This window comes from Anopheles gambiae, chromosome X (genome assembly GCF_943734735.2).
Source record: "Anopheles gambiae chromosome X, idAnoGambNW_F1_1, whole genome shotgun sequence".
NCBI lineage: Eukaryota > Metazoa > Arthropoda > Insecta > Diptera > Culicidae > Anopheles > Anopheles gambiae.
In genome coordinates this window covers 11,998,899-12,026,509 of record NC_064600.1, presented here as the reverse complement: position 1 = coordinate 12,026,509, position 27,611 = coordinate 11,998,899, and the positions used below count along the sequence as shown (strand labels likewise).

At 50.0% G+C, this 27,611-nt stretch overlaps 1 protein-coding gene across 9 annotated transcripts in view; it reads left to right on the top strand.

Annotated features, from left to right (window-relative positions):
* Nucleotides 1-23,854, top strand: part of LOC1272454 (transcription factor Sp9) — an 87,780-nt gene extending 63,926 nt beyond the window's left edge. For all 9 annotated transcript variants that reach the window (XM_061646713.1, XM_061646690.1, XM_061646658.1 and 6 more), the window contains exons 3-5: nucleotides 17,860-18,230; nucleotides 19,549-20,438; nucleotides 20,499-23,854. In XM_061646713.1, coding sequence (XP_061502697.1) covers nucleotides 17,860-18,230; nucleotides 19,549-20,438; nucleotides 20,499-21,253 — 2,016 coding nt within the window. In that variant the 3' untranslated portion in view covers nucleotides 21,254-23,854. The remainder of the gene's footprint in view (nucleotides 1-17,859; nucleotides 18,231-19,548; nucleotides 20,439-20,498) is intronic.
* The last annotated feature ends 3,757 nt before the right edge of the window (nucleotides 23,855-27,611 follow it).

The following is a 27,611-nucleotide window of genomic DNA, read 5'->3' as shown; positions in this document are numbered from 1 at the left end:
ACTGTTGGCTGCTGGGCGCGTTTGATGTGCTTTTGTTTTGGCACCGCGCGCGTAGTGGATGGAATGTTTTGCATGTTTTCCATTGACAAATTGATACCCCGAGCCGCCGCCGCTGCTCGCCTGGCCGGTTGATTGACTGCGTTGGAATAACGAGCGGGAATGCGCTTAAAGTATTTTGTTTATTTATGTTTGGTTGCATCAGAATCGGAAGTGAGCTGTGATCGCGGTGAGCTGACGGGAGCGTTTAAATAGCGCTCGGTGGTAGCGGCTGTTACATTTCCATGACAGTGAAACTGAGGTAGCTGCAGCAGCTTCGGCTTTGACATGCAGTGTCAGACAAGCAACATCAGAAGACACATTTTCCAGTAGATTTGGTTTGGGAGGTTTTACCTTATCTTGGATCTGGGCAGCTTTCCTAACTTAGAGTGTATAGATCGGAATGTAATCGCAACTGAATCAAATGGCATCTTTCCGAATTGGTTCCTACAGTAATTTTCAATTCTTGAGGAACTTTTAGCGTTTTGAAATGACGGTACTGGACGTACAGGTGTTGAAGATTCGCTAGTAAAGATATGCTTCCAATGACGTCGAAGATGTAAAACATTTATTACGAGTTTTTCGACAGTTGACCTTCAACAATCTCGGACCAGCCTGATCTTTAACACATTGGTGCAGTTGAACGGCAATCAGCAAGTCCGAAGTAAGTGACATCACACTGAATTCTAAGTGATCAGACTCTTCCACATTGCTCCAAACAACCGAAAGCCGCCCTTTGCCTCAGCACCATCTGGCTGGAAGTCGGTTTCCAGAACGTTCTCGCACGTCCACCGGCCCCATCTCACGGAGGTGTCGGGCACGTGAAGAAACCTTCCCAACAGGAGCACAACAACCTGAACGTCCCATCCGCACGAACCCATCGGCCAACCGCCGGGCCCATGGTCGCGGCAATTCAAATCAGAATAAAAATTTTAAAAACTCCCAGCAAGAGACACCCCAATTTCCAATTCCAACGGCCGCTCTCGCTCTCCTTCACTCCGTATGGCATTAGCGCCCGGTGATGACCTAAGACGACGGCGATCATGACGCCAACAACGGGCGGTGTGTTCCATAATGCAAATTCAATTCCAGCCTCGGGTAGGCATAGATCGAGCGCTTCTTCGGCAAACAAACAACCGACACACACACACCGGGCGCTGCAGCTCGTCTTGCCGTGGTCCAGCGGTCCGCTAATCAGCTGCATCCGATTTCGGAACTCTCCCTGTTCGGACCGGGTCTTGTCCCGGGCCAGCACCGGGTACGCACGTGTGTGTGCGCAATACCACGGGGCGAAATATGAGTTTGTGGCAATCAAATGAAATCACCATAGAAAGGATAATAACGTCTCCGGGCCAACGGGAGCGTGGCGGGTGGGCGACTGCTGCATGCGATTTGAATGTAAAATCGCAGTCAGTGACCGGGGCATCGGGTTTTCTAGAACGTTACCGAAGGTTTGTCGCGGGCACTGGGTCTTGGCCGCTTCCAAGTGTTTAAAGGTGCTGTAACGGGTGGGGGCCGGTGATCTGCGAGGAAGCTTCTCGTTCTTTCCAAGGTCTGCTGTCGCCTGGCCCGTCCAGCGGTAGGTCCCTCCGGGTGCCGGGAGCAGTTGGGTTTTGCCGGACGTACAAAGTGCATGCCCGCACACCTGATGCGCTTCGGTGCGAAGATTCGCCCAAGTTGCCCGACACCAAGTTGCTCAGTGGCTAGTACTCCCAAGGAAAACCGGAACTACTTACATCACTAGCCAAGCTTGCAAATTTTTCGTTAAAAATCTATGGTGAGAACAAACTACAGGACCCAGTCTCCAGTGCCTGGACAGTTGTTCTGCGGCGCTACGTCCCGCCGCGCTTCTTCAAACGAGCAATAAAAACCAAAAGACAGCCGGTGAGTGAAGGAAACCGTTCGCAACCGCTCTCAGAGTGCCTTTTTGTGTGATTTATAGTGGATTAATCGATTTGACGTGACGCGTTTCCGTTGCGGCTGCTAAACAATGCAACCTCAGCCGGTGGCGCACCACCGAATTGAATCCTCCGATCGTCATTCTTCCCGATTCGTCCTGCCCACTTGAAAAGGGAAACGCAAGGCCACCGTTCTGTGCGAAAGGGTGTTTCAATTGTGTTTACGTGTGTGTGTGTCTGTGCTCAGTGTTTGCGTGCGTGACTGCCAGCTACCAGGCTAGACAAATGAACAGGGGAATCTCTTCTCTAAATAGGAAACCGAGAAGACAATAAGAAAAAAATCCAAATCATCGCCGCATCACACAACACAGCGAGTGCCCGAAAGTGTCTGAATGAGAAAAAGGGATGTGCGTGAAATCGGGTGGAAAATTTTAACTCCAAAAAGATATACCCCGAAAAGGCGTCTAACGCACGCACACAATATTCACACACACACACACACGCGCGCACACACAGTACCCTGGCGCGTAGTGGACGCCGTTGTGGATTTTACCAATTTCACGGCTAATTATGATGCGCCTCATTCGCAATGCGCTAGGAAAAGGGCGTCCCCTAACCACACCATTCCCCTTCGCTAGCAGAACCGGGGGCATCTGTTTGAAGTGTAGTGGGAAATTTGGAAATTTTACACCCCAAGTACCCCTGCCGGGCACGAAACCTGTTAATGGCTATGATTAATGGAAGGTGCGCTTGAACCAAGCATTTGCACACACACACACATTCGCCGTTTGGTATGGAACCATTACGAGCTGCTGGGCGCTCGGTTGCGTTTGAAAGGAGCATCGAGCGTGAGCGTCCCTGCCATTCTGGAGGACATGCGGAATAGAATAGGAATTCTAGATTGTGTGTAGAAGGTGTCTGGCTAATAGGAAAGTGTTTGCAGTCGTGTTTGAATAAACATTTCCGAGCGGTCCGAACACCACGGGAAAGGGAGAGCATTTTGATGGTTAGAATTTTTGACAGCATCTACAAATGCCAACTGTCAACGTTTGTCTAACTCATGCTAGACTCTTGTCGAAAGATCTACAAGAGACTCTGTTCAATTAGGCACGATTTGTTTACAGCATCTCAATGTCATCCAAAGTTCATATAGGATACAGGACGATGCATGCCTAAGGAATTGACAAATGAAAGTATGTAGAAGAAGTCTCGGTTTGACAGTTGCCTAGTCCAGTTTGTTTGATTCTAATTTGTATCGGATGCTGCCTCACATGTATAAATGTTGGATTTGTTTCCTAAATAATCTGTTTAAACGATATTGTTTGGTGGTAATTCAAGTGATATCTATGAGTACCACGCCTAAAAAACATCCAAACCCAAGTTTTGATATTCTGAAGAATCTGGTGCAAAAGACTATGTTTACTTAAGCACGATTTGTTTACAGCATGTAAATGTTATCCAAAGTCCATATAGGATACGGGTCTATGCATGCCTAAGGAATTGACAAATGCAAGTATGTAGAAGATAAGAAGAAATGAACGAGCCAACTGTCAAATCCAAGATCTTTGTATAAGTGCAAAAAGATCTTTGCATCGACCTGTATCCTATATGGAGTTTGATGTCATCCGTCAAAATCTACCTAGTACTAAGCGTTTGACAGCTGTCAAATTGAGTGTATAGTACACATGCAAGCAGCAAAACAAACTAATCCAATTGTTTCCACCGAGCGAGCAGAACATTATGCTTCATCTTACTTCCAGCTTTAGAATGGCATCTCTGTCAAGAGTACCACATCCTCCGGGACGAAAGGTAGGTTTTAGCGCACTGTGACTGTGACATTTAAGCGCTCACCTTTCACCTTTGCCCCCGTCGCACCCAGTCCCTTGCCCTTCGAGCTCTCTAAGCAAGGCGGAACCCATTCAACCTTTTCCAACCCGTCGTGTGAGGCGTTGTTGTGGGTTGCACTTTTTTTTTCGCTATCGAGCTGTTGAGCTCGTGTGTACTGGTTGCTCGTGTCCCTCACCTCCTCCTCCTCACACTCTTCTCCTTCCATCAGCACCACACTCACTCCCCGCGCTCCGCACTGGGTGTGGAAGTACAATCAATTTGAATAAAATTCAAATCACGTATCACACGCTGTCCACGCTCTAGGCGAGCATCAAAATCGAAGTACAAAAAAAAATACAACAACAACAACAAACTGCTCTCCCAGCCGTACAAGTACAAGCACAAGCTTGGAGAGCGCGAGCGCAAGAGAAAAAAAAAAGAAAAAAAGAACCGGTGCGGGCAGCCATTAATTATAAATTATTCACGATTTATTATTAATCCATCCGTGCATCCGGGGTGCACCGGCGACGGTGCCCGCGAGTGCATGCTGCTGCACCGTGGTAGTGCCCTTTTTCCTCGGCCCCACTTGTCAGCCTTGCCTTGCTGTCGCACCCTTCCAAGGCGGGGTGGGAGCATGTGTTGAGGGCAGCGGGCAATAAAAAAAAAGCACAAGTAAAACGGAACCACCTCAACGGTTTTGTGGTTTTGATTGCACACATTTTCACGGTACGGCCAGCGGTGTCCGCGCTGATACGCTAGCTTTTCCTGCGCTCGGTGTGGCACCGCCAAGGCCATCCTGCACCGAGAGCCTGCTGCTGCTTTGTCTCCAAAAAGGATCCCGCCAGCGGTGGATTCGCGCGCGCACTTACCTACGCGCTGGCAAGGGGGAAAGGGGTTGCTGTCTTGCCGTGCATGCATCTGCATAATCTTCGATCAAGATCACGGCACCACGGATACGGTCACAACTCGACGGCTCACACGGGCAGTGATTTATTATCTCGCTGCACCGTGGGTGCTCTGTTTAACCTTCCCCTCCCATATTTATGTTGCCTTTTTTTTGTTATCCCGATGCTTATCTATTGCGTATGGCGCGCAGCAACAACAACAACAACAAAAAAACAGCCACAGTGATGTAAAGAAAACACAAGGAGAAAAAAATGTGAAGAAGGAAAAACAGCAACAAAAAAGAGGAAAATCAAAACGTTCCAAAAAATTCTGCTTCGCCATTCAGCGTTCGTTCCACACGAGCGTGTACGCCACTAACACTTATCAAATCGAGCTGATCGAGCGGGCCAAACTCAAAAGCGCTACAAGAACACTCAAAAACGCACCCCCACCTACTCCCTTACCCTCCCCCTCTCTCTCTCTCTCTCTCTCTCTCGCTCTGCTCACAGTGCGCCCATAATGCACCGACCGACAACAGCTCGTCAAAGCGTTCGACATTCCGGTGCGCGTACGAGCGCGCGCTCTGCGCGAGAAAGGCGCGCATAATTTATGCTGCGAAATGCAGCGGAATACTTAACCGTAGCAAACAAAAATTCGATACGAGTATCAAAAACCACACACACACACACACACATAATCGCAAGAAACTGGGCAAAACTCTTGGCACAAAAGTGCGGAAAAGGTACATCTCAGCGTGGTACAGTCGCACGGGGTGAGGGAAGGGAAGAAATGGCCCTGAGCTAATTTGTGAAGCTTATTGGCGGTGAAGCAGCAGAAAGATTGAAATGGCAACAGGACTCTAGAGAGAGAGAGAGAGAGAGAGAGAGAGAGAGAGAGAGAGAGAGAGAGAGAGAAACACAATTGCAAAACTTTATTGGGAACATTTTTTCCCCCGAAAAGCGCTAAGCGACGAACGTCCGTCCCAGGAGGACGCCTTGAAGGGGGGGGGGGGGGGGGGTTGGCAGCGGCAGCATCCCAGCAAACAACAACAATAACAACAACAAAAGCATAAAAAAAGTGCAATAAACAAATCCTTCATCGCCCTTGGCACAGCAGGCCGGACCTGTTTGGCAGCGAGAGGTTATTAGATTGTCGCCGCGCGTCGCTGTGCCGTCCCTTTCAATTCGATTATGGCGCGTTGATTAGACCGTTAAAAGACCACTCGGACGCCCAGGGTGCGGTGGCGCTTCTTGCCAACACCGAAACTGTTGCAGTCACAGCAACTGCACTCGCATGCGCCCTCTCTCTCTCTCTCTCTCTCTCTCTCTCTCTCTCTCGCAGCCTGTAACAGCACACAAATGACTCCCAGCGGGAGCTCCTGCTGCGCCAGGCACAGCTGGACAGCGGGCGCCCCATCGGCCCATCGTACACCGGTAGCGACACCAAGTGCCAAGTGCCCCGGTGCGTGTGTGTGTGTGTGTGTATTTGTCAGCCTGCTGCGAGTGTTGCTGCACGGTTGGAGATTATAACGACCCACAAACACACACTATGAGCTGATCTTTTTAACGCATTTGCAACATAGCTACATCGTTGGGAAGTCCTTGATGTTCCATTTGTTTCCTTCCCGTGTGCTACCTTTTTTTTTAGAGTACGATTGGTTTGGATTGAATGTTTGCGATGCGCAACAGTGGTAGCGTTTCGGTGGCGCAAGGGACCGCCAACTGAGAGCGCGCGCGCACTCTGCTGGCCACAAAAGCCGCAATTGACAATAGACACACCGCGGCGGCTGTCGAAAAAAAAAACAACAAACGATTCGGTCGCAGCCGCGCCACGGACAAATGTCAAGGCGTCGCGTGAATCATTAGCCGGTAATGTGGTGGTGCGAGATGTGCTGAAAAACGTGTTGCCCTTTTTTTTATTGCGTGCATCATATTTTTTTCCCTTTATTCCCTCCCGTCTCCCGGTTTCCTTGTGTCATTTTTTTCCCCAGCACCGCCGTGTCAGTGTCTTCCCTTCGCTCACGCGTTTGCTTCACTTTCATTTGTGTGCTGATTATCACACTGTTTGCGGGGTCGAGTGGTTGGCGAGCCGAAACAGCTAGGTGCGTGAGATAGATTCCCTCGGCTCGGTCGGTGTTTGATTGGGCCGGAGCCGTCCCTGCAGTGTCCCGGTTGCGTCTCGCACTCGCCAACCGAAAATAAAAAAACTGGCCCCGCTGCCACAACCTTCAACCCCGGGGTTTAGAGATCTTAATTGCCCGGTACCCCCGGGACCCGGGCCAGGCAATCGAGAATCAATTATGGGGTGGCACAACGGGCATTCCTGGAAGCCAAATGTCATTAGCGGACATGCGCGGCAGGATCGCCGAGGAAAGGATTTTTCGCCCTCTCAACTCCCTCATCCTCAGCTCCTCATCCACCACTCGCTTCAATCGATGGGAAAAATCGTTCCTGAGGGTAAATAAATGGGTCCCGGCGGTGGTGTGTGAGGCTTTCGGAAGATCTGTGCTCCGCCAACGAGGCGAGGCGAGCGGGCGCTGGGGGAGGGCCAGACAACTGGTACAGATTTCGAGCTATTATCGTCTTGCGAAGCACGCGATCCCTTTACTCGCCAGCGATTGGTACGATCGGCCACAAGCAACCTTGGAGCAACGGAGCGAGCTGCGATCGGAAACGCTACAATGTTTCTGGGCGGTGGCGACCGACGACGACGTCGACGAGACCTTCCCGTACCGACCCCGGGACACAAGGGTCCACGGTAATGAGCTCCGGTTGTGCCTCTTTTAAAATGTAAGAAGCACGTCGACGGGACCGGGCGACGCGCGCTCACACACACACACACACGCGCTTATCAGCTTGACGGTTGCGGATCGCCTGCCCGGTGCCGTGACCGGGATTGGACACGCCACGACGAAGCTGGTGGCTCGTTTGTCTTAGCACTCCGCACTCTGGGGGAGGAAGGGCTGAGGTACGCTGCATAATGATTGAGTTTTCTTTTGCTTTGCACACACACACACACACGTCACCACACTGCTGGCTTACCTCGCTCTTCCCTCTCTTCCCCATCATCATGCGGGTGCGCGACCTCACGCACCAAAAAAAACAAAAAAAAAACGCAGCGCACGCACCGGACGGACTTTGACTTGAGGCGGGTTGAGGAAGGCTTCACCGTCTGCCGGAGACTGCGGATGCGGCTGATTGGCATATGGGGCGTGTGGCCCTCGATGCACAGCTTCCCGCACACCGATCACTAGGACAACAATAACGAAAATTGGCATGCTACCGTACACCTATGGCTGTGGCACCTTCGCGAGCCATCGATAGGTTTGCGATGCATCTTCGCCCCGCTGTCCTCCACCTGTCCACGTGTGTGTGTTTCTGCCTGCTCTACTTTGTTGCAGAATCTCGGCCCCGAAACATTGTTTCGCCGTTCAGTTGCGGGGCAGCTGGGGTAGGGAGCTGTTTGCAGTTCGAAATGATTGTGTGCCAGACTGCAGTGCCGGAGGCGGACCGGGCTCCTTCACTGCGCACACGCAACCGAAACCGAACCCAGGCCGTACGAGGTGGTGCTATTTATTTATGCATTTCCTATCCAACTCGGCGTCGTCGTACTGGCGAGAAGGAAAATTGCTTCGCTCACAAAATCGCTTCCAGTGTTCCCGGCTTAATGATTCCTTCGCTTTGCGGATGCTGTGGTGCGTCACCTCCACTCTCTCTCTCTCTTTCTCTCTCTCGCACTGATCGTTTGGCAACCGTCCGCAGAATGCTAATTTCTTGCAATCACATCTGTACACGCTGAAGGTTAGCTAAGATGGCTTCCATTTTTGCAGCAAAATAGCTCAACAAACCGGGAAACGAACACGCATGACAACCGATTTTCCGCGAAGCGGCATTACATTGTGACAGTTAGTATGTGGATCTCTAGACCTGGGAGTTGACGTGATCAATCAAAACTGGTCTTGGCTGGCCTAAACACCAACGGGACGGGAAGCGTGTGCTTGCTGTTGATTATCTCACGAAGAGCCATTTAGGTGGCGCACAAATTAGCGCAGCACAGTGCAAACAGGTCCCGGCGGGTTTAAATCAAAGTCTAAGGTGGGAAGCGTTCTAGTCACGAATGTGCCATCAGTTACTAAATGGAAATAATGATTTTGCCAGTTATCCCGATGGGACATAGTACAGAGCAGGTTTTGGGGTAAGTTGTCAGTACCGAGCCTAGCTGGAGCTGTTGGCTATTAAATGGACTTGATCAGTTGCCTGGAATGCGCATGTAACCAGTTACAAAATACCCTTATAAGCTCTAAACAGAGGCCTATAGAACCTATTAGAGCTCTGATGTCAAAGCTTGATGTCAATGTCTCATTATGATTTCGTCAATAACAATGCAGGTTATTCCTACCAAGAATTCTGTAGGAATCTATTCTAAAATGTACTGGAATTGATGACATCTGCTAACATTTTGGACCACTGTGGATTACATATATATATTGAAAATACATCAAGAATTCACCACAGAGTTGTCTCACAACTAGAACTCCAAAAGATTCGGATATTTTCGAATTGACGATTGATGCTACAAATGATTCAAAGCCAGGCTTTTTTAAGCTCTAAACAGAGGCCTTTTGGATTACACTTGAACTCCAGTACAGAACATCTTAGAACCTCAAGAATCAAGAATTCACCACAGAATTGTTTCACAACTTGAACTCCAAAAGAATCGGATATTTTGGAATTGGCGATTGATGCTACAAATGAGTCAAAGGCAACAACCATGTGCTCGAATAAGACATCAACGTCTAAAGCACCCTCAGATAGAGTTCTTGGATCTATTCTGGTAAAAACAACATCCCCTTTCCGACGCCAGCATGTGATCAAGGGCACATTTTAATTTGCTGCTAAGCTGTAACCACAATGATGCGATCGCACGCAAATAAGTCGTCAGTTAGACCGCACACAAATCAACAACGACAACAACTACAAAAAACCCTGCTGGTCAATTAATCAAATGCAGTTGCTTCTGAGGGGTGAAGGTCTTTTTGTTTTTTGCTGTATGATTGATACGTCAGCGAGAACGAACGCTAGTGTTAGAGTCAAATTTTGCGCTTCAACTAACCGAGTGATCGGTCGTTGGTTGGGCTCATGCAAATGGGCAAAATCCGTCACCGGTTCGGATGCGGTAAGGAGCGCAAGGGGAACGTACAGTTGTGGCGGCGGCATAATGACGAAAGCGCGTACATCCCTTTCGGCGCGAACGCACACACACACACACACACACGAATCTCACCGTGTAGCCCGTCCATCGATCCTCTCTAATGGGTACCGGGCCGGACTAATGCAAAAGACGACCTGAAAATTACGAGTCAATCGATCGTTTGTAGCATTGCGTTGCTGCTGCCGCTGTTCCTCGGTCTCACGCGACCGGCCCGCAGCGCCGCACACTCTCCGTTCCCTCGCATTGGCGCGACGATCCCGGCAAGAAATCCCGGAGCGCCAGCGCCTAAGAACAGCAAGGGAAGTCGAACGGGCAACAAAACAACAACAACAACAAACAAGCAGCCAACGAACTGGCCAAATCGACCCGAGCATCAAGCAGGCTGGGAGGGCGCACGGCGTGGCGGACGAAAGAATACATAAATTTGAAACCCTCAAGACAACATAATTATAGAGCATCGTTAATATGGGTTTAAGTAATAGTGTGTATGTGTGAGTGTTTGTGCGGGTGAGCAACGCAAGGGGGATTAACGCCGGGAGGGTAGGCGGAACGAAGACCTAGAGAAAGGGAGCAAGTAGTGGGCGCTTGGCGGCAAAGGCCATGGGGAAAAGGGAAAAGGGGGAAAAGGATCGCGCTGTGTGCCACCGTTGAACCCCGACCAGTGAAACGACAATCGGGATCGCTGATGAAAGTGCCGAAAAGAAGTGATGAATAAGGGAAGGTGGGGGGAGAGAGTTAGAAGTTGGAGAGAGAGAGAGAGAGAGGACTCATTCAACCAGAAAGTCCATCAACAGCAACTCCCCCGAAATGAGGCGAATATAACAAAAAAAACAGCACCAAATGCGTTCAACCCTTTAACTCACCCCCCCCCCCCCCCCCATCGTTCACTCACCCCCTTCTACCCGGTAGCCACCCTTCTATTGGCCGCAACACCTTTCTTGGTAACGTCGGGAGCAACATTTTAATGAGTAGATGAGTTACGGGGAGGCAGGCGAAGGAAGCGAAAGGGAGCAAACCCAGTGCGCGATTTTCCCGCCCGCCCGTACGTGCGCCTAAAACAAATAAAACCGCTCTCCCTCTCTCTCTCCCACAATCACACACACATACAGACAGCAAACAGGACGTGCAAGTCATTCTACCACTTCGGCAACAGCGCAACGGGGTCCAGGATTCACCTCGTAAAAACCCGCGTCACAAACAGCTCGCTAGCGGGTGGGAGAGAGCAGCAAAAAGGGTTTTTTTTTCGGGGTACGGCTAGTGAAAAGCGTTGCAGGAAAATGGAGCCCCGTGATGTGGAGGATGAGGGGAGCGATAGAGAGTGTTTGGAAGTGCAGCGTAAAACAGTCGAAAGCCATTAGCGATCGCTTCGCCGGTGCGTCCGTTGTCCGCAAAAGCGGGAGCGGAGCGGGTGAAAAATGGCAGGAAAAAGCGACCAGTAGGCAAATGGATTCTAACTACTGACACACACACACACAAAACCACACATTTGTAGACGCGTGCTCAGGGTGCGAGAAAACCTCAAATTGGTTCAATTTTAGGTTTTGTGCTAATAAATACATCAAAAACAGATGCACCGCCGACAGCTAGCGCTTGGGATACGCGGGGAGTGTGGAATGGACATTTGAGTGTGCGGGGGCGAGTTACCGGGCTGCGGGTATACCGGTAAGATTGTCCGAACTCTTCTTATCGATTTTCTAGCACCCGCTCGCTTCACCAGCAAGCCATCAAGGAAAACGGGGCGAACGTGAAGTTGTTTTGTTGAAGCAATTTCCCATGACACCCTAGTACTGGCTGGTAAATTGAATCATCTTTACCAGTGGCAGTTAGCTAGTTGTTGGGGGAATTACCGCGTTGATAGTTGGGGCAGTGATATTACCAATAAGATCCTCAAAAGTTGGGAGTTATTTCAACTATTCTGTATTATCTTTGAAGAATTACCCCAAATTTTTCAAACTTCCGGAAGTTAGGATATTTCTTCTTGAAGTTCCTCCAAAGTTCTCCAAACAAGTTGGATATTGAAGTTGATGCTTGTTGTGATAATACTGAAGAGTTACTAAATCAAATTTGAGGATAAAAGTACCAACATCAAAAATTCTATATCTAGAGCACAGATCCCGTAGTCGTTACATCCGTTATACATCAACCTTATCCGTTGTACATAAACCTCCAAAGGAAATTACATCGTTCCAATTAAATGTCTGAGTATTGAACCCAATTCCGAACCGAAACGACCGCAATGTCCTTCAGACGTAAGTGGCAGTTCACCTACCGCCGAACTAGCTTCTGGTTCAGTAACTGCTCTCCAACTTCAATCGTTGGGAAATGCCACTGATACTCGTGCAGGACTCATCGACATGTTCTTACTTATCCTAGCACCCTTGAAACTTGCTCGAAAGTCATCGAAAGTTTCTCGCTCCAAACCCGGTACCCACACAGCAGCACTTCAAAACTAACTTGTTTTTTTTATTCGCATGCTAATGGTGGTGTTTTGCACAAATAAATTTCCATTCAGTCGTAAACGCATCCGCGGGTAATTTGGACCAAAACGCAGACCGTGCGCTTGGAAAGTTTTACTACCATAAACAAATTAAACACACTCCACGCACAGCGCCAGGGGGCGGAAGGGGGGGTGGGGGGAGCAGTAAAGGCGGCAAACGTTTTAACATTCCCAAACTGGGTTCCGTTTCTTGCCCTTCCCTCCAGTGCACGCCGACTTATTCGCCTAAAACGAACCCTTTACGACCGAAACACACACGAACGCGCGCGCGTGTTGTAACAGTGGAACCCGCTCGCCCGAGATAGAACCCCGCGCCAGGCGCCAGTCAGCGGGTGATTAATGCATCGTTCGCAGTAAAAGAAATTAATTGTTAAAAGATCAAGCGCAAAGGCAGCACCAACAACAACGAAAAAACCACGGTGCGGGATTTTTTTCTTTCCTTTTCCTTTTTTTTAATTTTTTTTATTTATTTTTTTTGGGGCGGGTGGCAACGAGCGATGGTTTCCTTTCCCGTGCCTGTTTTGCTGTTTTGTTGCGAATAATGGCGGGTTCGTTTTATTGTTTTCCACCCGGGCACCGGCACGTCAATCGCCGTGCGAACCCTTGCCGACGCATTCGTGGAACAGGGTTTCGCTGTAGAAAGCAGCAGCGCCCAATTTTGTAGCACCAGTTCCCTGAAGCTGACTGGAAACCTCGATTTGTGGGCTGGTGATGGTTTTGTTTTGGTTGCTGTGGACTATTCAGGACAATTCTTCTCAAACGGTTCCTTCTCTGTTGCTTGTTGATTGTCTCATCCGTGCGCCATATGACCGTAGCGTAGGATTAGAATATTAAATTTTAGTTACAAATTAAGACATAAACTTTGGAGAATCCCTGTTTCTGGATGAACCGTTAGGGCATTACCTTCCCTTTTGCGGTTGGTGACCTCATCAGTGGGATTTGAGCTGATGCGTATTTTAGAAGAAATTTTAGCTCAAAATTTCAGACTTCAAACTACAATCTCCAATCCAAAAACTCCAAACTTCAATGGATCTTGAAAGATCTTTAAAATCATCAGGAACTTCAATGGTTCTTGGGGTACTTGTCACCGATATCCAAAACCCATCATCCCCAAACCACTCTACCGGCTGCCGATCATAGTAATCCTGCGGCTCCAGCCTCAACCTCAGAACCACCGTTTCGGTGGCAATGCTGAAGTTCCGTAATCGCTCGGCAACGATAGCAAACGGCAACAACAAACCGCGCAACGATGTAGCGTAAGATTACAATCCACCGATATCGCCCGGCGGTTCTCTCTCCCCGCGTGGTTAAACCAGTTCGGGCGGTAAACCGGCAAACTCACACTAGCTGCAAGTTTCAAGACCCTAAATGGTACCGTGCGCGCGGAGTGCGCGGGCAAATTGCACGTTTAACGAGCGCGCCCCGAACCCTTGAAGGTTGTTTTCTTCCTCGTGTGTGTGTGTGTGTGTGTGTGTGTGATGGTGTGTTGAAGTACCAACATGTACAGTACCGAGGTGCACGATCTTGGCGCGATCGATGGTACCGATTTTCCGATCGGCGCTGCCCGCTGATGGCGGCAAAGGGTTTCCGCGGTACCGGGGTTTTACATTCCCTGCCTACCTAGAGCTTGGCACACACACACACACACTCAGACTGGTAATCGCATTGATTGATCGGTTGTTTTGATAATGTTTCCTGGCGTCGTTTTTGCTAAGGGCCTACTCCGTCCAGCCCACAAGTTGGCCCACAAGCTTCTGCGCTTCAGCGTTTGTTGCTTGTTACACGCACAAGGTTCAGGTTTATCCCTCGAAAGCATGAAAGGGCCTTAGCGCTAACGCTAATGTGCATGCGCAGTTCGAGTCGATTGAGGAGTTCAGCGGGGGCCGAGAAGCGGAGAGCAAAGGGATAACGGGTATGCAAGGAGAGGAAGACAGAAAAACGGTATGCAACACGGCACAAGTGACGGCAGCAGTGTGTGTGTTGATGTGCTGATGGAGCTGGAAACTGCTAGAGAAGATGACGGCCGCTCTGCCCTTGCAACACCGCCAAACGGTGGCGCTTGGGCATTGTTTTAATGAAGAGTGAAATTAATTAATTGGACGATTGTGTGACGGAGCCATGATTAGCCCGGGCATGTCGCCGGGCTGTCGAAAGCGAGATCCTATCGCGAATGCGGATGCGTTTGATGATGCGGTAATTCTTGGTAGCGGATATCCAAAGCGTCCGACGGGGGCCTCACGCTACTTGCCGGCATCTTCGCAGCGGGGCGATGTATTGGCGGTGTCACTTTTCGGAAACGATTTCCAGAATGTGTGCTCGCTTCTCATCAACTCTTTTTTGATGCGCACTTCAGGGGGAGGTAAAGGTCGCCGAGTGCCAGGACGCGCTGCAGAGATATCGAGGCATCTTCGCGGTGGGCTATCCTTGTCGTACGATCTTTGCAATGGTTGCTCCCAGACATTGATATTGAGCCACCAACAGTAGCTGACATCGATACTGAGCACGAAAGGTAGTTAGTATCGGACAAACAACTCCAACCAGCGCCCCGTAATCAGATGTCCTCCTAGATACGCGGCGCAGTTACACGTTGTGCCTAACCTTTAACATTCCTTCCGTGACCCACCGACCCGTTCGGGCGGCTTTGTTGCGCACGATAAGCCCTTTTGCCTCCATCCCCTACCCATCCCCCTTCCCTTCGAGGTCTCCCATGTACCTCCGTGTACTATTCAAGGCTAACTACAAAACCAGAGCCCGGGAGTCGGCGACTGTTCCGCCTGCAGGCTGCCCGTGCTCCATACGTTTGAATATCGTACCTTTTTATCTTGCATGTTGCAATCTAGCGCGCAAGGGTGGGTGGGAGGTGGAGGGGAAGGGGGGGTTTAATCGTCACCCCCGCCACCGCAGCAACCCGCAACACTGATTCGAGCCCCCTTCCCCTACGCGGGGGGAGGTCGCAGTGCGCACCACTAATGCAATTATCGCGCGGTATTAATATTCTCATCCACCTTCTAGCGATTTACCATTTTTGCAATTAGAAATACATTCATCATTCGTCACAGGCGGTGCGCGGCCGGCTGGCCTGGCCCTGCCCGGGGCCCCTTCCCCATCATTGGCGGCATCTCGACGGTGCCGGGAGGAAAACGGGGGGGGGGGGAAAGCTGTGCATGGAAAGGACCGGTTTGACCGGGTTGTTTGTTGCCCATTTTGCCCCCGCCAGGCTCGGCACACGGATCAGCGATGCCAAGGGGGGGGGGGGGGTGCGGGGGAGAGGAGGGGGCCCTACCCACACGCTCCGTACACTACCGGAGCCCCGTTCGTATGGAGGAATCTTGTGCAGCGAGCGGATAAAGCAAGGCGTTTGCGCGCCATTCAAGCTCCGAGCCCTCCGGGTAATCTTCGGCGATTGATGTGTAATGGGGGCAACCCTGTTGGTATGCCAGTGTACCTTAGTGTGTGTGTGTGTGTGTGTGTGTGTGTGTGTGTGTGTGTGTGTGTGTGTGTGTGTGTGTGTGTGTGTGTGTGTGTGTTTAAGGGAGGGACTTCAACGTGACCATATGATGGTGCCAAACGGCCGCCTGATGCGCCCCATGAGCCAGCGAACGAAAAATTAACCAAAACCTGAAAAACCTTTTCCAAATATTGATACCATTGTACCATTTTGGACACACGACGTCCGGTTGCCCCGGAAGGGGCTTTGTTCGCTCGCCATTAAACGGAGGGCTTCACATAATATTTGTGTTTTGCTTGTTTTGTTATAAGGATCCCCAAACCTAACTATCAACCAAATAAAAAAAAACGCAAACGAAAACAAAATAAACTCAGGGGAAGCAATTAAATCAATTTCTGTGCCTCATCAATTCCGCTCCGGGATGGTGTCAAAATGTTGGGAAAAATCCTGCCCGTCTCCTTCCCGTGATGGGCAGGGGACGCGTGCTCCCTTCGCCCCTCGTCCGATGCGACGATGGTTTGGTGTTTATTATGAGTGTTTGTGCAAGCCGGTGGATCAATTTTCTCCACCGGTGCACCGATTTATAGAGTCCGGTTGGTTGGTGGTTGGTTTGAAGAAAGAAAAAAAAAACCAGCCTCCCAGCCTCCTCAAGCAAACCGTCAACCGGGCCGGGGATAGGGGCTCAATGACGCGGGTGATCCGCGCCTGATTGGGTGCGACGGTTTGGTTAGACCGTTTAGTTTTACGACCGTTTGGAAGCTGTAAATGAGTTCCGACGACGGCGACGGCTCACCCAAAACCGACGCACCGGGAGGGGCGCGGGGAGCGGCAGAAACGGGGTTTGATTTTGACGGGGACGAAATGAGCCCAAATAAACCAAATTGGACCATAAAAATCGAATACCTGTGCCCCGGCCGCAGCATCATACCCCACCGGCATCCTTTAATAGTGCCGCGAAGACGGTGCACAAAGCAAGCGGGCCGGTTAGCGTTGGTTTGCCGGTCGGTTGGTCGGCGCAGGGGCGAGAAATACCAGCTAACACATCCTCCCGGAGCGGAGGAAGAACTGCGGGGGAAAAAGGATCCGAACCGGACTGAGCGGCTCCGGAGCCAAATTTTCTCTCGCCCCGTTCCGTTTTGGGCAGGGAAGGAAGTAGGAAAACAACAACAACAGCACACACCACACCACACCAAAAGAAAAGGTTCCTAGAGAAGAGAAAGAAGTGAGTAGAATGAAGAAAAAACAGACACACACACACACTGACAAAGAAACGACACGAAATCCCCATAAACTCAATGCTCATTGTGGCGGCGGGGCCGGTGTCAGATGCGACGGAAGCGTAGGAAAGGGCGCGGCAGGCAGCGGAACGGGTGTCCCGCGTCCACGGTGATCACGGGGAGCCCATTAAATCACCTGTTTTCGGGCACCGTCATGCTACGGGTGGGTTCGTAAAAACAAAGACGACGAGCCCGCCGCTTGACGCCGGCCGCCACCGCCCAAGGAAGTTGTGAATTAGGGCCCGTCGTCGGAAACGAATTATAATCAGCCGACGAATTATGATGGACGGCCGGGGCCAGCGCCGGGTCTCACGGGGCCTTCATTTTTGTGTTTCTTATTTTTTTTTTTCAACGGAGCTCTTTTAGGATTGAAACCCCAAACACAAAGCGAGGGCCCAACGCCCGAAAGCACCCCAAGAAGGTACCCCCAGAGTGTAAGAACGTGGCCCGAACGTATGCGAGATATCCTTTTGTGATCTTGATAGTTTCCGACAATCTGTGCCGAGCGTGAGTGAGCGAGAAGGAGCCTGTAAATGGTGGGGTAGCGTTTGAATGAGTACTTTGTTTAACTTCGTTACAAGCTGAATAGTGTCCGCAGTACAGCTTGGGCGCCCGCAACGTATGTAACTGCAACGCGAGAAAAAAAGTCAAACCTTACCCTTGTCCTTTAATTTTTGCAAGCAACTATTTGCTTAAATTCCGCCACCGTCAACTAATCTTTAATTTGTGTCTTGTCCTTCTTCTATTTCTTCTCTCCGTGCGCTCTGTGCGCGCCTGCAGGAACATCCGGGATTGCGCGGCACACCGCTAGCGATGCTGGCGGCACAGTGCAACAAACTGTCCAGCAAGTCGCCGCCACCGTTGGCGGACGCGGCCGTCGGCAAAGGGTTCCACCCGTGGAAGAAGAGCCCGATCTCGTCCGGGCCCCACTCACCCTCGAACACACAGTCGGTCGGGCTGGGCGGCGGTGGCAACGGCTCGGGCGTTAGCAGCGCTGGCGGTGGAGGCGGCGGCGGCGGCGGAGGAGGTGGCGGTGGAGGAGGCGGTGGGGGAGGGCTGGGTGGCAATTCTGTGCTGCAGTCGTCGCTTGGGCGGCTCTCGTCGTCCGGAAGCTCGTCCACCATCAGCCCGATGGCGAATCTGACGTCCAGGTAAGGGCCACTTCCCAATGTTAATCGTACTTTCGTTTGTGTCGTTTGTTTTAGTGTGCGTGTTGTTTTAGTGTGTGTGTGTGTATGTGTGCATGTCGAAAGAGAGATTGGAAACGAGAATTTACAAATTTTGTTTGTTGAGTAGAATTTTAAAGTATGAAATATGGAGAGAGAGAGAGAGAGAAAGACAGTGAAAGTTTCAATATGTCAGTCAAGGTAGATAGTATGTTTGTTCAAGATGATCTATCAATTGGATCTAGTAGTTCTTTCCAGTTCTTTGATTTTGATCCAGAGACGATTCCTCTAGGGCAGGTTTTAGGTCTATACGAGGTTTTAGATCCTTCTATCGTCCTGTGGACTAGATCCAACACATCCAATGCAAGACAAATGTAAAAGAGGCGTCAATGTTATCTTGTTCTACGCTTAAGCTCCACTCACAGGAAGAGCTATGTTCTAGAATCAATGTGCTTGGCAAGCTTTGGCTCCTTATTCGCAGGCTACCTCTAGGGTTAGATCCCAAGATCCCAAGAAATGTTGTATACTGAAAGCCTTGTCCAGAGAATAACTGAATGAAGTATTTTTGATTAGAGCACAAGTTGAGGAGTATTGAAGTATCTTGGGACGGTATCCTATGGCAGTAACAAAGGTCGTCTCAAGTTATCTCAAGAATTGGGATGATCCCCAATTCTGAGCTGAGGAATATTTCTCCGGAACCAATTTAAATTAGTTCCTTTTTGGTTTTGTTGTAGTGGAGGAAAGATGGTTCCACCTGTCAAACAGGAAGATTAGTGTCAACAGAAGGGCAGACAAACAGAATCAGCTATACTTCTGTCATCACTGGATAGACTTTTAGTAAAATGGCTTTTGACGCACACACAACCTCAAACCCACACTATTACACACATACACAAAGGTTTGCTGATCGATGCATGTTAATTCTCTTTTCTCGTTTTTCTTATCTCTCTTTCTCTCTCTCTCTTTTTCTCTTTTTCTCTCTTTCTCTCTGTTTCTTCCCTGTGCCATCGAACGTTCTGCCAAATGTGTCAACCTTTACACATGTGCATCTACACTTTTCCCTCTATTTCTCTCTCTCTCTCTCTCTCTGTATATATTTCTCTCTCAATGTATCTCTCCATCTCTCTATATATCTATCCCTTTCTGTTGCACTCTTTTTTCTTCCAAACTCATCTACGATTGATTTTTCCTTATTTTTGGTTTCTTCTTCGGGACCTCACTCCCCTATCTCCCTCTCTCCCTCTTTCTCTCTCTCTCTCTCATCCCGCTCGCCAACAAAAAAAAACAACCAAAAAAAACCCAGTGATCTTTACTTTTCCGGCGCGTCCGGATCGCCGGGTGGCTGCGGGGCGGACAACGCCCACCACAGCCTGCAGCACGCGCTCGGCGGCAAGGTCGGCGGCGACGGGGGCGGCCCGGGCCAGGCGAGCTCGTCGGCAGCGGCGGCGGCGGCCGCCGCCGCCCAGCTCGGCTCGGTGTACGGCCGCCACCCGTACGACTGGCATCCGTTCAACGCGGTCGGCAAGCCGGACGCGAACGGGCTGGGCAGCAACGGGGGCCACGGCACGCCGACCGGCTGGTGGGACATGCACGGGGCGGCCGGCAGCTGGCTGGACATCGGCACGAGCGCGGCCGCCGGCATGCACGCGGCCACGATGGCGAACTATGCCGCGTCGGCGGCGGCCGCCTCGGTGAGCGGCTCGGAGCATTACGCCTCGACGCTGACGCACGCGTCCCTCACCAACACCGCCCATCTGCTCGGCTCCGGCCAGCACCTGCTGCAGGACAGCTGCTACAAGAGCATGCTGCAGCCGGGCGGCGTGAGCGTCGGCCAGTCCGCGGCCGGCGGGTTCGGGCTCGGCCCGCACGCGGGAGGTTCGCCGGCACCGCCACCGAGCGCCCCGCAGGCACCGTCGCCGCGCAGCCAGCGGCGCTACTCCGGCCGGGCGACCTGCGACTGCCCCAACTGTCAGGAGGCGGAGCGGCTCGGGCCCGCCGGCGTGCACCTGCGCAAGAAGAACATCCACAGCTGCCACATACCCGGCTGCGGCAAGGTGTACGGGAAGACGAGCCACCTGAAGGCGCACCTCCGGTGGCATACCGGCGAGCGGCCGTTCGTCTGCAACTGGCTGTTCTGCGGCAAGCGCTTCACGCGCTCCGACGAGCTGCAGCGGCATCTGCGCACGCACACAGGTGAGAAACGATTTGCTTGCCCGGTTTGTAACAAACGATTCATGCGAAGTGATCATTTAGCGAAACACGTCAAAACCCACAACGGCGGCGGCGCGAGCGGCGGTGGCAGCGGCGGCGGCGGCGGCGGTGGTGCTAGCGGTGCTGGCGGCGGTGCTAGTGGTGGTGGTAGTGGTGGTGGTGGTGGTGGTGGTGGTAGTGGAGGTGCAGGTAATGCTGGACCTGGATCGGGCACGAGCAGTGGTGGTGGAGGCAGCGGTTCCGGAGCGGCCAGCTCGGCCAGTGCCGGCGGAGGCGGCGGAAACAGTGCGGCCAGCGAGGGCAACAGTACGAGCGGCCGGTCCAGCGGCAACGGGAACGAGAGCACCAAAAAAGGCACTACCTCACAGGCCCAACAGCAACCGATGGACGCGCACTGCAGCGATGGGGAGGAGGGTGGCGCGGGTGGCGTCACCGGCGGCTCGGTCGCTGACCATCTACACGGCGGACCGCTGGGCGGGCTGGCCGGAGCGCACGGCGTGATGGGCGGTGGTCCGCCCGGTATGCTCGGCGGTGGCTCCTGCCACTCGATGGGCTCGCCCGGACTGTCCCATCAGCAGCAGCAACACCATCAACCAGGCACCGGCACACATCACCATCACCCGCATTCGCATCATCCACATCACGCACATCATCATCATCAGCAGCAACAGCAGCAGCAGCATCATCACCATCATCATCAGCAGCAGCAGCACCACGCGCACACGCCCAGCCCGGGCCTGGAGCACGTCAGCCAGCAGCAGCAGCAGCAGATGGACGTGAAGCCGGGCATCGTCTGAGGGAGTGCGGCGGAGTGGCACTGGCCACGGCAGAGCCGGCGGGACGGAGGCGCTGAAGGTAGCTCCCACACATACACACCCTTCGAAACTAGCTTAATGTCTAATGTCTAGGAAATAATGCGGACTGTTCACGGCCCCAAAACAGGCGAGACGGGGAGCAAATCAGGGGTAGGGGGAGGGAGGGGAGACAAGTACACAGGTGAACCTGTAAACATGTTTACTTAACTTAAACACACAGGCGCGCGCAAAAGAAAAAGTAAACTCATTGTTATTTTATCCTCAAGAGTAAGGACGCGCGATTTCTTGAGGACCTTCGGCAAGAGGAGGCTCGCCTACACTTGTTTTTTTTTTTTTTTGTCTACGACATTTGTCCTACAGGCCTTGTACAGCATGCAACACAGCAGGACGGCAGAAAGGTGAAATGGTCACCGCACCGCTGTCGCCAAAGCGTAATGTCCAGTGCGAAAGGTATCGTCAGTGCTGCAAAATGTCATTATCAATGTCATAAAAAAATCTGACAGAATCAAAACATATGTCAGCGTCACGTACTCAATATTCAAAATCAGAGGTGATACTCAAAACTCGATTGGTGTGACCAATGCATGCTTCGTGACATCAGAGATCAGAGATGATCAGAGGTGAGACTCAACCAGTTGGTGCGACCATCACATGCTTGGTGACAGTTTGTGCAACCAACTCTTGGTCTGTCGCTTGGTCGCGACATTTTCTGTCAGTGATTATCACCATTGTCATGGGAGATATGCGGTACGTGCGAGGGGTTCGAAAAAACAAAATGATCATGTTTTCTCGCACTGTTTGACCAAACAGACAATCAAAGTAGACAGAGCGAGAAAGCATGTTCATTTTGTTTTTTGAAACCACAAGCGTTTCGCAGAACATGTCGTGACCAAGTGAGTGTCCAAGAATTGGGTGCTAAACAAAAAGTCACCAAGCATTTGATTGGTCCATCAACTGTTTGAGTCTCACCCCTGATCATCACAGTTGTGTACATGAGCGGATTTGAGCTTCGTTTCAGTCATGAGTGTTGGTGACTGAAACAGTGGCATTTGGCAGCCCTGTTCACAGCCAGACTCAGCTTGTCAGTCTGTGTATCGGGTTTGACTCAAGCACTCGTACGTCCCATTCGGCATGCCATGACGCACTTTCAGCAATGAGTGCAATGAGTATCAGCAATGAACATCAAACTACCACGGATATGTTCATTGTTTTCGTTGGTGAACATCTCGTGATGATCATGACACTTTGCAGCGCTGAGTAGCGTTACACGTAGGCCGTTACCTAGCCGTTACCTAAATTTACGTGATACTGTGTGCGTGTGTTTCTATCTTTCCTTTCCTGTTTTCTGGGGCGGTTGGTACTTACGTACATCACCCCCTCCCTCCCCACACACTCTGAACAATGTAACGCCAAACTACATGCGATGGAATGCGGCGCGATACCACTTAAGCAGGCGAAGGGATGTTATTGAATATTATATGCAAACTAAATAGCAGCAAAACATAACCATTTAACAAAACAAAAAAAAAGCGGTGGGAAAGGAGACAAAGTGTTTGCGACTCCCACATTTGTGCTGGATGTAGAAGAAGAAGAAGAAGAAGTAGAGGAACAAAATAACGAACAGAAGTGGCAGTAAAGTTATCCGTTACTAATTTAACTATAATCTCACGATGGTCGATGTAAGTCTTGTTCGTTTGGCGTGCCGAGTTGTTTGTACGTGCAGGGCTTCACCGGTGAGCCGCCAGGGGAAAGGGGGAAGATTTTAGCGCTGTGTGGATCGACACGATCGAAGAAACGCTGTGAAGGGTGGGAGGACTGTACTACCCAACTACTTTAACAAACACAAAACAAACGATTTTACGGGACAGGTCGGGAGTGTCGGGTGGGTGAAGTCCGTCGTGCAGAAACAGAACAAAAACAAACAAACAAAAATGTGTTAAAAAAAAACAACAAAACAGAAAAAAAGGCAACGCGAGTACGGCGTTACGGAGCAGGCGAGCATTAAAGGGTGTAATGTATTTGAACTAACTTTAACTTAAACAACTTAAATTACAAAATTCGACGAGACGATAGCGGAAGCGAAAAAAAATATTGTAAAAAACAAACACACACACACACACAACATATGTAAGCACTATTATAAAATTATCTGCCACTGTTGCGCGGCAGTTTATGTGTGTGTGTGTGTGCGTATTGAGATACACAGTTGGGGCGGACGTTATGGAGTCCTCCAGGGGGATCAATGTGACTACGTCACAACCGGTCACAACGCTGGCGCCCAGATTGCTATCTCTCTTTTTATTATTATTATTATTATTATTATTTGTAGGTACTATTTTATTACCATTATTATTATTATTATCACTCCCATTCCCCCGTCCCTCCCATTCGTCTAACCGTCATTGATCCTGAGCTGTCCCCTCCCACAGTTCCCACAGTTGCATCAGTTCGTTTAATTAATTATGGAGAAGGGAGGCGCGCAGCAACAACACAAAAAAAAACATTTTCTCGACGGGAATGAGTACATTTCACGTAAAAACAAACCTATCGATGGATCGTAAATATACACGTAAATGACACCCAGCTGCTTGGCGTTGGAGTTGGTTTTATTTCCTTCGTCGAGAAATGCGTTCCAATATCACTGTGGATTAAGTAGCACCGAATGGAAAGTGGCCGGTTTTCCCAGCACAGGTGAGTTAGTTAGGGCGAGTACTGGTGTTGGACGTTGCTCCAAGCTCGGAAGCGACATCCAACGAGCTGGCGCACAATCAAAGGCGCACGCGGGCACTCCCGAACCCATCAATCTTGGCCGACCATTAACCGAGGCAAGGAAAACCCGCCCATCGCACGGAGCGAATCCCTTATTTGCCCCATTCTCGAATCAATGCAATGCGGGGCGCTAGTTGATGAGCTAATTGGACCAGGGCATGTTGAAGACACAACGCTCGTAATCAATTACTTCTCGCGATGATGTACCGCGCGTTCGATTTGCAACGGGCCCGGGGTCGTATTTTCCGTCGTCGCGATGCGAAAAATACGGAGACCTTCGTCGTCGCATCAATCATCATCCTCGTTTGCGTTTGCTGCTCGAAAAGCTGCTTTTGTTTGACATGCGTGCGTATGTGCTAGCTTTTCTTTTATGCAAATTGATGCCCCGTTAAACCGTAGAGCTCCCCCCCCTCCCCTCCTGCTTTGAAATGTAGGAAAAGTGTGTTGTTGACACGGATGAAAAATGAACCTACCTCGTTTCGCATCCCACAGCTTAAAGTGGATAGATAAGACCCAAATCAACATACGCACACACAAAACTTCAAAGATCATTACATTCTTCGTTTGGCAATGAAATGCTAAGCAGCGAACGGGTACATGCCTCACTGAAGTCTCGCCCGAACTTGTCACACGCTCCACACTAGTGTTGGATTTTATGGATCTTTCGTTGAGCGATGAGTGATTTGAATCTCGAATCGAATCTCCAAAAAATCAAAAATATCTAAAGATTCATGCATCTATGAAGATTGATGAATCTCCAAGGATTTAAAAATCTCTAAAGAATGATGTATCTCCAAGGATTTATGAAACCCTGAGGATTTATACATCTCCAAGGATTCATGAGTCTTTAGATAAGTTGAATTTTTAAAATATTTAATTTGCACGATCACATGGTACAGTGATTAACCACATACCCGTCGTGGGTTCAAGCCTCGCATGGACCGTCTCCCCAGAAGCAAAACAAACTATCAGGCTTCGTGGTACTTGCCAAGAAGTCTCAAAAGCCTGTATAGGCTTGCATGACCACGTAGGTTGTTACGTCAAGAAGAATAGTAAGAAACTCAAGCTATATGAATCTTTAAAGATGTATAAATCCCTGCAGATTCATGAATCTTTAAAAAATATGATTTTTTTGAGAGTCATAAATCTTTCCAACCGAGATGCAGATTCATTATTTCAAAGATTCATTCAGATTCATGAATCTGAATCATTCTTTCTAAAGATTCAATGATTCTGAATTTCGGTTGATAAGATGCATTAATTTCAAAGATTCGCGTATTGTAAGATTCATGAATCTCAAAAGATATATGAATATATGCAGATTCAAGAATCTCTAGGAATTCAGGAATCTCAAAAGATGTCTAGAAATTGAGCTTCTTGTTATTTATTCATGAGATTCGTGAATCTTAAAAAATATATGAATCTCATAAGATTCATAAATCTCTAAGGATTAATGACTCCCAAAAAATTACTAGCGATTTAGCTTATTGTTATTCTTCTTCTCGGCGTAACATCCTACGTGGTCATGCCAACTTAAATAGGCTCTTGAGACTTCATAGCAAATACCATGCCGTCGGATAATCAGTCCTTGTTACGATTCAACTATCTTCAAAGATTCATAAAACTTTTGAGATTCATGATTCATTATAAAATCATGGATCTTTGGAGATTCGCGAATCTTCAGAGATTCCTAAATCATTGGACATTCATAAATCTTTACAGAATCGTTAATATTTGGAGATTTAGGAATCTTTGCATTCATCTTTATAGATTCATAAATCAATGGCGATTCGAATCGAAATTGATTCGCTGAAGATTCGTGTGAATGCATCTCAACGAAAGATACATGAAACGCAACACCAGTCGACACCAAACGGTAAACAAACGTTGCCATCAGCAGTGCTTGTGTGCAGCATGTGTACTGCCAAATGCTAATGCGTGTAAAATTTGGCGAACCTATAAACTTACACAGTGTTGCAGCGCGGCGGCAGCAGTGAACTGCATACACGATCGTCCACGACCGCATGGCTCGCACGCTCGACCGGCTCTGTGTGTTTGACGTGCCGTGTCTTCATAAAATAAACACTTACCGTCCGGCGGCACCGGCAAAGTAGTCAGCCGGTGGGGCAAAGGAAGGGCAAAGAGGCAACTGTGGCGGCATCTCTTGATCACGGGAGGGTCTTTGGGGACGCGCGCGGCTCGTTAGAAAGAACCGCTCGGCTTTAACCCATATCTATCTGTCGTGCCTCTTGCACTAACGCACGCACACACACATACACAGAGGCATATTGCAGGGGTTGGCGGTGACGTGTTGGGCCGAAGTGTCAAAAACTAATAAATTAAGTGCAGTGCGGTGTAAATGCGGCAACATTATAATCACCAGTCTTCTTCACTTCCCTTCGGCGTGCAATGGGGGAAGAAGTAGCAGCGGCAGGGCCGCGAGGGTTGTGGTTTGTGGCTTCAATGAATCCGAGGAATGATAAAAATCTCTTCGCCACTCTCTCTCTCTCTCCCTCCCTGCAACTCACTTCCCCGCTTGCACACGTGCTAACGATGAGCCGAGCCGGTCGGCGAAAACGAACTCTTTCGCTCATCACAAGCTGCACGAAATCCTAATGCGGGTTGCCGAGTGTCTCACGCTGCCAGAACGGCAAAGGGAAAACGCACGATGTGAGAAAAATAGCCACTACTCCTCCCCACCTTACTTACCCACTTTCTCTGCGTTTGCGTTTGAACATTAACGCTTGTCTTTCGCGCGTGTCGGTATTAGCTTCGCCGAACAAAACCAAACAATTTGGTTTCATGTTTGGCCGCAGCAACTTCACCCGCCGCTTGACAGCGTCACCGATGCTCTGGAGTGCTGGTTTGGAGAAGGGGGTGCGAAAGCAGCGCCACGACAAAGGACCGAATCTCGAAATCATTAATCAATCAGTCGCTTCACGAGCCTGAGCTGAGTTTGATGGCTGGTTGTCGGTTGGTGTTATTTTGAAGTTTTTTTTTTATCTCATATTGTTTGATCCTGTAGATAGCTTTTATTAGTGTGCTAGTTAGTGGCACGGTGTAAGGTAAACTAGCAACAAGGTTCAACAGCAACACAAATCAAACTCAACTGCTCAACCTTCTTTAGCATCCCAACAGCCTGCAACGTTAACAGGTAAGGAACATTTGCTATTTAATTTCATTTGACAGAGCGCATCGCTTGAGACCTTCAGATTTGGGGTACACTTTCACGGTGCGTTTGCGGAATACGTTTATTCATTTCAGAAATGCTCCGAAAACAGCTACTCCACCAACAATACTGTGCGCTGCGCCTCAAACCGAAACAGATCCGTGCCGCTTTGAGGGCGAGCAAAACGGCACACGGGGTGGAAAAATAGCCCAGGGAAATTCGCATCGCAAAAAAAGGGGTTGCTAGCGGGAGAAATTAAAGTCACACATTTCGCACGATTATGCTAATTTCGAAACGAGCGCCTAAAATGTAGTCGTGCAGTTTATTCTTCAATTGGCCACGTGGGACTGCGCGCCGGTGGCAGGGAGGGCACGACTCCAAAACGACTCCTACCCTCTCGCT